This window comes from Homarus americanus, unplaced genomic scaffold, assembly GCF_018991925.1.
Source record: "Homarus americanus isolate GMGI-L3 unplaced genomic scaffold, GMGI_Hamer_2.0 scaffold48228, whole genome shotgun sequence".
Lineage (NCBI taxonomy): Eukaryota > Metazoa > Arthropoda > Malacostraca > Decapoda > Nephropidae > Homarus > Homarus americanus.
This window is the reverse complement of record NW_024715945.1, coordinates 128,718-142,500: the sequence shown is the minus strand read 5'-3', so window position 1 is coordinate 142,500 and position 13,783 is coordinate 128,718. Positions and strand designations below refer to the sequence as shown.

The 13,783-nt window shown below is 49.7% G+C and overlaps 1 protein-coding gene across 1 annotated transcript in view; it reads right to left on the bottom strand.

Annotated features, from left to right (window-relative positions):
- The window catches only part of LOC121857989 (lachesin-like), a 92,852-nt gene extending 82,065 nt beyond the window's left edge, over positions 1 to 10,787 (bottom strand). Inside the window, exons 1-2 of the mRNA XM_042354221.1 lie at positions 10,675 to 10,787; positions 2,212 to 2,419 (exon numbers count right to left, since the gene is read on the bottom strand). Of these exons, the coding sequence (XP_042210155.1) occupies positions 2,212 to 2,419; positions 10,675 to 10,758 (292 nt within the window). The 5' untranslated portion in view covers positions 10,759 to 10,787. The remainder of the gene's footprint in view (positions 1 to 2,211; positions 2,420 to 10,674) is intronic.
- Positions 10,788 to 13,783: the final 2,996 nt, after the last annotated feature.

Genomic DNA, 13,783 nt, shown 5'->3' with positions numbered 1-13,783 from the left:
TTAGGTCAGGTCAGGTTAGGTTAGGTTAGGTTAGGTTAGGTCAGGTTAGGTTGGGTACTACGGCACCGTCGCGGTAGTAGTCGTGTACCAACGGACGTGATTGGTGGATCGGTTTGCTATAGGTGATACAGGTTGACCTCTTTGGAACGGGTCACCATAGGGGTACAGGGACACATTTCAGCAACTGTACAGGATTGTAATTGAAGACTACCCCATCTCCTCCTCCTCCTCCTCCTCCTCTCTCTCTCCTCCTCCTTCCTTTCATCTCTCTCCTAACATCCTATTCCGTCCTCCATTACCCTCCTTCCCACATCACCTTCATCTCCTCTTCACCTCTCCACACCCCCAACCTCCTGCTTATTCCATCCACGATCTATCCCTTCTACCCCATCTCCTCCTGTTACTGTTTATTTCCCATCACACCATCCTCCTTTTCCACCTCACTTCTTCCTATTTCCCTCCCTTATCCCTGATCCTCAACCTTCCCACTTCCTCCCATCATCTTCTCCTCCTCATTCTCAACACCTTCTTCCATTCTTCCTCCCATTCTAACCTCACTCATCCTCCTCCTACCAACCTCCCTCATCTCGGCCTCCCTCTCCCACTTCTCTCTCCTCCTCACCTGCTCACTCATTCTCCCTCACCATCGTTCCTTCACTTCTCCCTCTCTCGAATTCCCACCTCACTGGTACAAAATGACTCAAATACATCGAAAATCTATAAGTTAATCCTGTGTCTGTATGTAAATAAGTCGACTAAATTTTGTCACTTGCTGTGTTATTTTTGTCAACCCAGACAACATTTAGAGAGGGGTGGGGGAGGGGAGAGGGGTGGGAGGGAGAGGGGTGGGAGGGAGAGGGGTGGGGAGGAGAGGGTGGGGAGGGGAGAGGGGTGGGGAGGGAGAGGGGTGGGGAGGGAGAGGGGTGGGGGTGGGGAGGGGAGGGGTGGAGGAGAGGGTGGGGGAGGAGGAGAGGGTGGGGAGGGAGAGGGGAGGGGAGAGGGGTGGGGAGGGGAGGGGTGGGGAGGGGAGAGGGGGAGGGAGAGGTGTGGGGAGGGGAGAGGGGTGGGGAGGGGAGAGGGGTGGGGAGGGAGAGGGGTGGGGGAGGGGAGAGGGGTGGGGAGGGGAGAGGGGGTGGGGAGGGAGGGTGGGGAGGGGAGAGGGGTGGGGAGGGGAGAGGGGTGGGGAGGGGAGAGGGGTGGGGAGGGGAGGGGTGGGGAGGGGAGAGGGGGAGGGGAGGGGTGGGGAGGAGAGGGGTGGGGAGGGGAGGGGGTGGGGAGGGGAGGGGTGGGGAGGGGAGAGGGGTGGGGAGGGAGAGGTGGGGAGGGGAGAGGGGTGGGGGGAGGGAGAGGGGGGAGGGGAGAGGGGTGGGAGGGAGAGGTGGGGAGGGGAGAGGGGTGGGGAGGGGAGAGGGGTGGGGAGGGGAGAGGGGTGGGGAGAGGGAGAGGGGTGGGGAGAGGAGGGGTGGGGGAGGGGAGAGGGGTGGGAGGAGAGGGGTGGGAGGGGAGAGGGGGGAGGGGAGAGGTGGGGAGGGGAGAGGGGTGGGGAGGGGAGGGGTGGGGAGGGGAGAGGGAGGGGGAGGGGAGGAGGGGTGGGGGAGGGGAGAGGGGTGGGGAGGGGAGAGGGGTGGGGAGGGGAGAGAGGTGGGGGGGAGGGGAGAGGGTGGAGAAGGGTGGGAGGGAGGGGGGGTGAGAGGGAAGGAGGACGGGAGAGGGGATGGGAGGTGAAGGGAGGAGAGGAGAGGAGAGGGGATGGGAGGTGAAGGGAGGAGAGGAGAGGAGAGGGATAGGGTGAGGGAAGGGGTGGGGAGGGGAGGGGATGGGGTGGTGAGGGAGGGGTGGGGAGAGGTGGATGGGAGAGGGTGGAGGTGGAGAAGGGTGGAGGAGGGAGGTGAGAGGGAAGGAGGGAGGGGAGAGGGATGGGAGGTGAAGGAGGGGAGGAGAGGAGAGAGAGGGGATGGGAGGAGGAGAGGACAGGAGAGAGGATAGGCAGGAGAGGAGAGGGGAGGGGAGGGAGGGGAGATGAGAGGTGAGGCGAGAGAGGAATACAAGAGAAATATTTGCAACATGAAAACACATTTATAAACAGTTCGTCAATATGTACTAAATATATGTGGTAAATATATGTACTTCTAGAATATGTTTAATAGACTGCAGAGAGAGAGAGAGAGAGAGAGAGAGAGATCAACAACAGGGAGCATTCCCATCACTCACCCACGACATCCAGGTAACCCACTTGGCTGATCATGGGTTCGGTGTTGACCTGACACATGTACTTCCCCTTATCCTCCCGGGTCACGTCGTCGATATGGAGGGACCACGTCATCTGGTCGTCCTGAACCACGGAGAAGCGGGACATCCTCGTCACCACCGTCTTGTGGATCGCCAACAGCATTTTACGATCCATGTGGAACCACGCCACCTGAGGGAGAGGGGGGAGAGTGCGTTATGGTGAGGGAGAGGGGGAGAGGCACAGGGTGAGGGAGAGGCGATGGTGAGGGAGAGTAGCAGGTGGAGGGAGAGGTGTTATGGGTGAGGGAGAGGCAGCAGGTAGGAGAGGGGGTGAGGGGAGAGGTAGCGGTGAGGGAGAGTGCGTTATGGTGAGGGAGAGTGCGTTGTGGTGGTGGGGGGAGTGTGTTATGGTGAGGGAGAGTGGCGTTATGGTGAGGGGAGAGTGTACAGGGTGAGGGAGTGTGTGTGGGCAGGTGGTGAGGGGAGAGTGCGTTATGGTGAGGGAGTGTGTGTTATGGTGAGGGAGTGTGTGTATGTTGAGGGGAGTGTGTGTTATGGTGAGGGAGAGGCAAGGAGTGAGGGGAGTGTGTGCTATGGTGAGGGAGTGTGTTATGGTGAGGGAGTGTAGGGCAGGTGGTGAGGAGTGTATGTTGGGGTGAGGGAGTGTGTGTTATGGTGAGGGAGAGTGTGTTATGGTGAGGGAGAGTGTGTTATGGTGAGGGAGAGGGGTGGGAAGAGTGTGCATGGGGGAGAGTGTGTTATGGTGAGGAGTGTGTGTTGTGGTGAGAAAGAGTGTGTTATTGTGGGTTAAAGTGTGTTATGGTGAGGAAGAGTGTGTTATGGTGACGGAGTGTGTAAGGTGGTGAGGGAGAGTGGAGACGGAGTGTGTGTAATGGTGAGGGAGAGGTGTATGGTGAGGAAGAGTGTGTTATGGTGAGGAGTGTGTGTTATGGTGAGAGAGAGAGAGAGAGAGAGAGAGAGAGAGAGAAAATGTTTACCTTTTCTCTCTCCCTCTCTCTCTTTTACTCACATACGCCTCTCTCTCTCTTTTCTCTCTGCCCTCTTCCAATTTCTTTCATTCTCCCTTTGACATACTCTCTCTCTCTCTCTCTCAGTTCTCGATACCATGACCAAATTATCGAAACCAAGAATATGTTTTCGAAACCTCTGATACATGGCAGAGATCAAGTTTTTAAGACCATGGGCAAGTTTTTAAGACCATGGGCAAAGTTTTAAGACCATGAGCATATTTTTAAGACCATGGGTATATTTTAAGACCATGGGTAAGTTTTAAGACTGTGGGTAATTTTTATGACCATGGGCAAGGATTAAGACCATGGGTGAGTTCTTAAGATCATGGGTAAGCTTTTTCAAGACCATGGATAAGTTTTTAAAACCATGGGTAAATTTTAAACCAGGTGTAAATTTTTAAAACCATGGGTAAGTTTTTAATATAAGTGTTTAGACCACGGCAAATTTAAGACCATGGGCAATGGTTTAAGACCAGGCAAATGCTTAAGACCATGGGTGAGTTTTTAAGACCACGGCAAGTTTTTAAGACCATGGGTAAGTTTTTATGACCATGGGTAAGTTTTTATGACCATGGCCAAGTTTTTAAGACCATGGTGAATTTTTAAGACCATGGGTAAAGTTTTAAGACCATGGGTGAATTTTTAAGTCCATGGGTAAGTTTTTTAAGACCATGGGTAAGTTTTTTAAGACCATGGGTAAGTTTTTAAGACCATGGGTAAGTTTTTAAGACCATGGGTGAGTTTTGGAGGACGTAGAGCGACTTTGTGGAGCTGAAGAAAGAGTTATCGAAGCTAATATTGACTCTGGTAGATTAATATCAACAGAGAGAGAGAGAGAGAGAGAGAGAGAGAGAGAAGAGAGAGAGAGAGAGAGAGAGAGAGAGTCTGTCTGTTTATCTTTATCGCTTTATCTCACTCTTTCTAATTTTCTTTCTCTATTTATCTTTAATCTTATATGTTTCTCAGTCTATTTCACTTTCCTTAGTTTCTCTCTCTCTCTCTCTCTCTCTCTCTCCTATATATTTTTTAAAGTGTGTGTGTGTGTGTGTGTGTGTGTAATAGAAGATAATGTGGTCAAGTATGTCCTTCAGTGGAGTCAAACTTGGCTTGTTATCGAGGTCCCACTCCTAACTGTGCCTTCAAGGGGGAGTCAAACTTGAGCTTGTTCTCGAGGTCCTACTCTTAACTGTGCCTTCAAGGGGGGAGTCAAACTTGAGCTTGTTGAGCTTATTATCGAGGTCCTACTCTAACTGTGCCTTCAAGGGGGAGTCAAACTTCCCTCCCAGAACAAAATAAAAGAGTGACTCGTTAAATATAGAAAATAGCCCTCAGCCGACGCTCACATTTGAGAGGGGGGAGGTCCAGTAGGCCCCTCAGTCTTAATAGGCCCTAGTTTTAATAGGCCCCTGCCTTAATACCCAGTTTTAATAGGCCACAGTCTTAATAGGCCCCAGTTCATTAGGCCCCAGTCTTAATAGGCCCCAGTCTTAATATGCCCCAGTCTTAATAGGCCCTAGTTTTAATAGGCCTCGCTCTTAATAGGCCCCAGTCTTAATAGGCCACAGTCTTAATAGGCCCAGTCTTAATAGGCCCCAGTCTTAATAGGCCCCAGTCTTAATAGGCCCCAGTCTTAATATGCCCCAGTCTTAATAGGCCCTAGTTTTAATAGGCCCCACTCTTAATAGGTCCCAGTCTTAATAGGCCCTAGTTTTAATAGGCCCCATTCTTAATAGGTCCCAGTCTTAATAGGCCCTAGTTTTAATAGGCCCCATTCTTAATAGGCCCCAGTCTCAATAGGCCCCAGTCTTAATAGGCCCCAGTCTTAATAGGCCCCGGAATTAATATATGTTATTGTACTCAAGGGTTAAGTTATTGTACTCAAGGGCTTAAGTTATCGTGCTCAAGAGATTAAGTTTTCGGGCTAAGGGGGTTAAGTTATTGTACTCAAGGGGTCAGGTCATCGTACTCAAGGGGTTAAGTTATTGTACTCAAGGGGTCAAGTCATCGTACTCAAGGGGTTAAGTTATCGTACTCAAGAGGTTAACACAGACCTGTACTACAATCAGACATATTGTAAAAAAAATGTCTGTCTGTCTGTCTGTCTGTCTGTCTGTCCTATGGTTTCTATCAGGCTATCTGTCTATCTATTTATTTGTCTGTAAGTCTGTCTGTCTGCCTACATGCCTATCTACTGTTGTCTGTCTGTCTATTTATAATGTCTGTCTACCGTCTGTCTGTCTGTCTACCTTTCTTTCTGTCAGTCTCTCTGTCCTTATGTTTTTCTATCAGGATCTTTCTGTCTATTTGTCTGTCTGTCTGTCTATCTGTCTGTATCTATTTATAATGTCTGTCTACCGTCTGTCTGTGCAACTTTTCCCCAGCTGTCTAACTAGCGCTTGAGACTATCACCTTCAAACTCTCAGATCATGTTCCCAAGCACACCGGCCTTCTGTCTACAACGGTATACAACAGTGGAAAAAGTAGCGTCATTATATACTGCTATGGGTCTGTCTGTCTGTCTGTCTGTCTCTGTCTGTCTGTCTTTTCTCTCTTAATCTCCATCTGCTCTTTCTTTCAGTCTTTTCTCTCTCTCTCTTCCACTCGTTCTCTCTCTCCCACCCTCCTACCCCTCCACCCCTCTCTCTCCCCTCTCCCAATCCCCATTAGTATAATTGAAATACTCATGATTTCTGTCATATAATACGAGAGACAAAATACTCCGTGTTGTCAGAGAGAGAAACTGTAGGACTAGTGCTCTTTTCCTCCAAATCTCTGTCGCTCAATAAAGTGGTACAGGACGACGAAAAATATGGATACAGAATTTGTACTTGTACCTGTACACTTACCTGTGTTTGTCTGTGTGTATGTGTATCTGTACTTATATCTGTACCTGTGTGTGTGTGTGTGTGTGTGTGTGTGTGCAGAGGGTGGTGTAATGAGTCTAGTGTGGCAGCATTATGCTATTGTTAAGGTGAAAGCACTGCTTGTTTCCTCTCGCTTTCAGCTACCGCCGCTGGCTAGCCCTCGTGGCAAACAAGGAAACAACTTGCATAAGTCCTCCCCTGCTAGTACACCACCAGGGTACACCAGCAGGGGATCTCGGAGTCGCAGTGGGCTCGAGAGGGGGACGCATAGGTCCACTGGCATGTGGACAAGTCCTGGTGCCTACCAACCACTGCCCCGTTGCCTTGCAGATTAACCTTGGTAGGTATAAGGCTACGGGAGTAAACCCTCAATTAAAAATAGGGGTGGTGGAGCCCCGCATCAGGCAGACATGCTTACACAGTTCATAAGACCCCGACGGCGGTGTAGGCGGAAGAGGTGACCAACATGGGAACCCAATGACTACACTGGTGGACGAAGGCAATCCATGATGGACAGGCTACCAAGGTGAAACCCAACAAACTGGGCTATCGGAAGTACATTGCAAACTCTCCCTCTCCCCAGTCGTTGCATCACTTGCACCACTGGATCAGGAAAGGGGAGAGTCAAGATGATGGTTGCAGCCTGCGCTCCTGCCTCACCACATAAATCAACTCACGTGCAGCCATCTTCCACCTCATCATACCACTCATCATCATCAAAACCCCTATACCCCCAAAAGTCCTATGGCGACGGGCAAGTGGCGACGGGGACAGGCAGAGATGACTGCCGGGAGTCTCTAGTCACAACTCTGCACATGGGCGGCACAGATAAGATGGTCGTTTATGCACTGGCATCTAGGTAGCAGTGCAATCCGGTCCTGTCTGTGCGACTGAGCAGTCCTTTCCAGGAGCCACTCTGCCTAAAAAACCAACCTGACTGGGCAACTGCACCCAGTAAGGTCATCCTTATGCAGTTGAAAACTCAATCATATTCACAGATCAAAATATGAACAAACTATACAACCTCTTATGGTCGCTGCATGGAATGTCAGGACCCTTCTGGATACTGCTACAAATGAGCTTCCTGAAAGAAGAAACGACCTTGGCAAAGAGTTATTAGTGAGTCCCCACTCCCAGACGAGGGTCAACACACAGTACGGGGATCTGGCTATACCTTCTTCTGGAAAGCTAAACCTGTTGCAGAAAGAAACAGCATTTATGGAGTTGGCTTTGGCATCTGCCAAAGCATCCTGTATAGGCTAACTGAAATGCCTGTTGGGATCAACAAGCGCTTCTATGACGCTCAGAGGTCCACTGAATCACTCACGTCATGCCTTCTTCATCAGTGTGTATGCCCCAACCCTGGATGCAGAGGATGGCATCAAGGAGGCCTTTTACGCCGACCTCGACAGATTGCAAACCTCTATCCCTAGAAAAGATAAGGTTGTGCCAGATCTGGCAGACATGCTGATATTTGGCAGGGAATCATAGGAAGAAATTGACGGCAAGTGTAATCCCAACGGCCTATTCCTCCTCAACAAGTGTGGTGCACACAACCTCACAGTCACCAATAACATGTTTAGGCTGGCCGACAAGTTCAAGGGTTCCTGGCACCAACCACGATCCAAACACTGGCATCTCATTGAACTACTTCATTGTCAGATAATGAGATCGCAGAGATGTCCTCATCACCCGTGCCATGCATGGCTCAGACCACTGCGACACTGATCACCGGCTCCTCAAGGCCAAGCTCTCACTTCACGTCACACCAAAACGGCGAAGGCAGCAAGCCTCCAGAAGAGGTTTTAACACTAAGCGTCTGGAAGATCCAGTGGTAACACATGCTTTCAGAGAGCAACTCGAACATGGGCTGATGAACAACCCGACAACAAACAACCCAAATCCTTGTGCCGGATGGGATACTCTCAACATTGTCATAACATAAACCCGAAGAGACCCTCGGCCAGATCGAGAGAATACACCAGGATTGATTTGGTGAAAATGACCCGGAAATCAATGTACTCGTCGATGATAAACGTGCTACCTTAACTGACTGGCAGAACAGCCCTCACTCGGACCAAAACTGATACCTTCCGCAAGAAGAAAGCGGCGGCCCAGCGCGAACTTCGCAATCTAAAGAATAACTGGTTTAAAAATAAAGCATGTGAAAAACAAAAACTTGGACATCAGCACAATTTGCGTGAATTTTTCAATTCCACTAAACATTTCATGGGCAATCACTCACACCGCATCCCCCCTCCGCTCATCCAACGGTAACTCTCTAATTTAAGACGAAGAAAGCATCCTCGGTACTGGAAAGAGCACTACCATTTACTGCTCAACCGAAACGCTGATGTGGATGTCCTGACTACTCAGCAGGTCCCCCAGCTAGCTGATCCACCTCAACTATCCTCCATCCCTGGATGAGGTAGCTACTGCCATCAAACAGATGAAAAATAACAAAGCCTCAGGGCCTGATGGAATCTCAGCCAAGGTGTATAAAGCAGGAGGATCTCTCCTTACCAGCCGTCTCCACTCTCTCCTGTTGAATATATGAAAAAGGAGGAAATCCCTCAAGATCCTAAAGACACCTCCATCATCAATATTTATAAAAACAAGGGAGAGTGGTCAGACTGTGGCAACTACCGTGGATCTCGCTGCTCTCCGTAGCTGGCAAGATTATCGGCCGAGTCCTCCAAAACAGACTTCTTCTTGAAGCGGAAAACTTCCTCCTAGAATCTCAATGTGGCTTTAGACCATCAGGTGACACCACTGGCGTGATCTTTGCTGCCCGCCAGATACAGGAAAAGTGCAGAGAACAGCGTCGTGATCTGTACATGGCTTTCATCGACCTAACAAAGGCCTTCGACTCGCTCAACAGATAATCCCTTGGTTGGACCCACCAGCCGTTTTGGCTGCCCACCAAAACTCACCGCCATTATGAAGCAACCCCACGATGGCAAGAACAGCAGTGTATTGCAAAGGGCACCCAGTCTGAGTTCTTTCCCAACCAAAAGAAGGTAAAACAAAGGTGTGTACTGGCACCAACTCTCTTTTCCATTTTCTTGGCTGCCTTTCTTACTCGTGCCAGTGCCAATTGAGCCGGCAGGGTGGACATCAAGTACCGGATGAAGGGTCTTTTCAACATAAAACAACTCCAGGCAGGAACAAAGGTGTCGGCAGCTTCCATTACTGAAATTCAGTATGCAGACGACCTCACCCTTGTCGATCACACTTCGTCCTTGAGGTGAATGTACGTAAGACTCAGATTCTCTTTCAGCCTGCCTCTGGTTCAGTCACACCTCCACCAGTCATCCATCTTAACGGTACTACCCTCTCTAATGATACCCACTTTCGGTATCTCGGCTCCCACCTGTCCACCACTGCGGACATCGCTGAAGAGATTCAACATCGGATCAGATGTGCATCTTAAGCCTTTGGCAGACTCCATACCCGTGTCTTCAGCTGTAGGGAGCTGAAATTATCTACAAAGTTGCACGTATATCAAGCAGTGGTCCTCCCCACCCTGCTATATGGCAACGAGACATGGGTCACATACAGGAGTCACCTCAAGGCACTTGAAAACTTTCACCAACGTAGTCTACGTTCCATCCTCCGAGTTCGCTGGGAAGACAAGAGAATAAATGCCAATATTCTCGCTGACACCAACTGTAGGAGCATCGAGGCTACTTTTATCCATGAACAACTATGCTGTATTGGCCATGTTACCCGCATGGACGACAGTAGACTGCCAAAGCAGCTACTTTACAGTCACCTAACAAATAGTAAACGTAACACTGGCAGGGAACTGATAAGGCATAAGGATAGTCTTAAGACAAACCTGAAAATGTGCCAAATCGACCCCCTCACCTGGGAGACGATTACTCCACACCGTAACGCTTGGAGGAGCACCACAGAAGGTGTCAATATTTTCGAGTTAGTCCGACTGCATACCAAGGCAGACAAGCGCCAACGCCGGAAAGACGCTGCCGCGGCTCCGCACTAGATGTAGCTCCCCATGAGCAACACCTGTGGACGACTCTGCCGGTCCAGTATCGGCCTCTTTAGTCACCCCAGAACTCACCAACGAAGGTGACATCCTTAATAACTCATATCATTGAATCATAACTGGATGATCGTCATACTTGATTCCGAGTGACAGCAAAGTAGTAGTAGTGGTGTGTGTGTGTGTGTGTGTGTGTGTGTGTGTGTGTGTGTGTGCGTGTGCGTGTGAGGGTGGGGAGAGTGGAAAGGTCACGCTGTAATTATATTTATGTGTGTATGTGGATTATGCAACCTTTGTCTGTCTATGTAACTCTCTATCTATTCCTCTATCTCTCATTTTACTGTTTTTCTCTCCTTCTCTGTCACTCTTCCTCCCTCACACACACACACTAATTCGTCCACTCTTTCTCAATCTCTAAAACACGTACTCAGACAGACAGACAGACAGACAGACAGACACGCACGCACAAACACAACACATCCCCCCCCCAACACACACACACTCACTCACTCACTCACTCACTCACTCACTCACACACACTCACCTTATACTTAGTGAGGTTCTGCACACGACAGGTGAGATCGGCCGTCTTGCCCACAGCGGCCGTGTAGTTGGTGACGGGAGCCATGAACCGGGGCAGCTGTTCTCCTCCTGCTGGGGTAGAAGACGAAGCTCAGTTAGTGTGGGTATGGTAGAGCCTAAGTGTGTGTGGGTTGGCGTGTGGGTTGGGGTGTGGGTTGGCGTGTGTGGTGTGTGTGTGTGTGTGTGTGTGTGTGAGAGAGAAAGTGGAGAGAGAGAGAGAGAGAGTTCTAATTAACTGTTTTAAAAGACATTATAATTGATATCCATAAATAACACAATGCCATATGAAAGCAACAACAAAAACACCAAAATAACAACAATAAATGAACAATAACAAGAAAAATAACAGAAAACAATTAAAACAAAAACAATGAGCATAGACTAAAAAAGAAGAAGAAGAAGGAGGAGAAGGAGGAGGAGGAGAAGAAGAAAGAAGAAAGAAGAAGAAGAAGGTCTCACACAGCAAGGGATAGTTCAACAAAGTAACAGAAGGTGAAGCAACAAGTAGGTGATGTAGAGAGAGAGAGAGAGAGAGAGAGAGAGAGAGAGAGAGAGTCAACTAGTCATGAATGATGGTTGATACGCATCGTTACTTGCACCTGGTATGGAGGAGGAAGAGGAGGAAGTGGTGGAGGAAGAGGAGGAGAAGGGAAGGAGGAGAAGGAAGGGAGGAGGAGGGAGAGGTGGAGGAGGAGGGTAGGGATGTATAAGATGGAGTTGATGGAAAGTGTCTCTTTGTTTGTGGGGGAGGAGGGGTGAGGGGGAGGAGGGGTGAGGTGGGTTGGAGGGATGAGGTGAGTCTTGGAGGGGGAATGAGATGGGTCTTGGAGAAGGTGGGGAGGAGGATGAGGTGGGTCTTGGAGGGGGTTGGAGTGAGTTTTGGAAGATGATTGGAGTGGGTCTGGGTCTTGGAGGAGGAATGGGGTGAGGTTGGTCTTGGAGTGTGGCAAGGTAGGTTTTGAGAGGAGCAGCAAGGTGGGTCTTGGAGGGGGGGAGGAGGTGGGTCTTGAAGGGGGGAATGAGGTGGGTCTGAGGAAGAGGAGGTGGGGGAGGAGGAGGAGGTGGGGAGGAGGAGGAGGAAGTGGGGGAGGAGGAGGGGTGAGGTGGGTCTTGGAGGAGGAGGAGGAGGAGGAGGAGGGAGGTGGGTCTTGAGGGGTTAGTAGGAGTAGGGGATGGAGGGTCAATATAGTGGTAGTGGCAGATAAGGGGTGAAGATTGTGGTAGTAGTTGTGGTAGGGGATTGTAGAAGTGAGGGGTAGTAGTTGTGGTAGTGGGGATTGTAGAAGTGAGGGGTAGTAGTTGTGGTAGTGGGGATTGTAGAAGTGAGGGGTAGTAGTTGTGGTAATAGTAGTAGTAGAAATAAAAAGTAAGTAGTAGTAGGGGGGGGGTAGTAAAAGTAGTAGGCCACACTGTACAACATCAAGATCAAGTGTCCAAGCTTTCCAATGTATGTTGAAAACTCCTATAGGAATCCATCAGACCTTTATATAGTAAACAACAAGGCTCTAAGAGGTGATACCATCATACAGTCAACAGAGGGAACAACGCAGGGGGAACCGGTTGTAATGGCAATGTACGCAATAGGCCTATCAGTGCTCCAACACAATAAATTTTGAAACAACCGAGGTCAAGCAAGTGGGGTATGTTGACGACCTTACAGGAGCAGGAAAAGTGGAGGACATCAAAGTGGGGGGACCTGATAACATCACGAGGTCCACAAATTGGGTACCACCCAATGCCAGCAAGTCCTTCCTCAATGTGAAGCCAGAACATTATAAACGGGCAATGGAGCTGTTCGGTGGAAGTGAGGTCAAAATAATGAAGGATGGCCAAAGACACCTAGGTGCGGTAATCGGCACGACGGACTTCAAGATTGAGTACATAACGGGAAAGGTGAATGAGTGGGCAGGAAATCCAATCTCTGTCTGATATTGCTAACACAGAGCCACATGCGGCTTCTGCAGCATTCACCCACGGAGTCAAGCATCGCTGGAACTACCTGATGCGCACTATCCCTGATATTGGACCCTTTCTCCACCCTCTGGAAGAAGCTATCAGCGTCAATTTCATTCCCAAATTAGTGAAACATCTTCACTTAACCCCAGCAGAACGATCACTCCATGCACTACCGCCGAGACTGGGAGGAATGGGATTGACCAATCCAGAGGAGACTGCTGCCACCGAACATCAAAACTCAGTTAAGCTCACGGCAGCCCTCACGGACCAAATAATAGCTTAGAACACAACAGGCGAGGAGGATACCAGCGAAGTAAAAAAGATTCGACGGTCCACTACGACAGAACGAGAGCACGGCCAAAGTAATAAGTTGTAGCAACTGTTGCTGCAAGTACCAGAGAATTTGAAGAAAAAAAGTAGCTATAGCGCAGGAGGTGGGCGCCACGAACTGTTTAACTACGTTACCGATAAGGGCAAATGGTTTTAGTCTTAATAAACAAGAATTTACAGATGCCAATGCTCTAAGGTACGGTAGGCCAGTAGAAGGTTTGCCCTCCCAATGCGTGTGTGGCTCTTCCAATGACATCGACCATGCCATGGTGTGGTGTGCAAGAAAGGGGGCTTCATATGCATGAGGCATGACGAAGTAAGGAAATCTGTCGTGATGTCAGGGTAGAACCGACCCTTCTTCCATTGGACGGTGAGAATTTCCATGATAGGACTTCAAACACATCCAAGGAAGCCCATGTTGACGTCAGTGCTCGAGGATTTTGGACGCGGGGACGGCGAGCCTTCTTCGACATCAGGATTTTTGATCCCATGGCCGCATGTCATCGGTACTTAGCTCTCGATCCTGCACCCAGGAGGAACGAGAACGACAAGAGAAGGGCATAGGGGAGAGAATTCAGAACGTTGATCAAGGCAGCTTCACCCTCTAGTGTTCACAACCTCTGTGGATGGGACCATGCAAGATGTTTCACGCCAACTCGCTGAGGTGCTATCTCCGAACAGAAGCAGCAGCCCAGAAGTTATGTTACAGCCTGGATGAGATGTCGACTGTCTTAGCTGAACTACTGATGAGTACCATCCCTGAGATCAGACCCTCCTCCACCCTC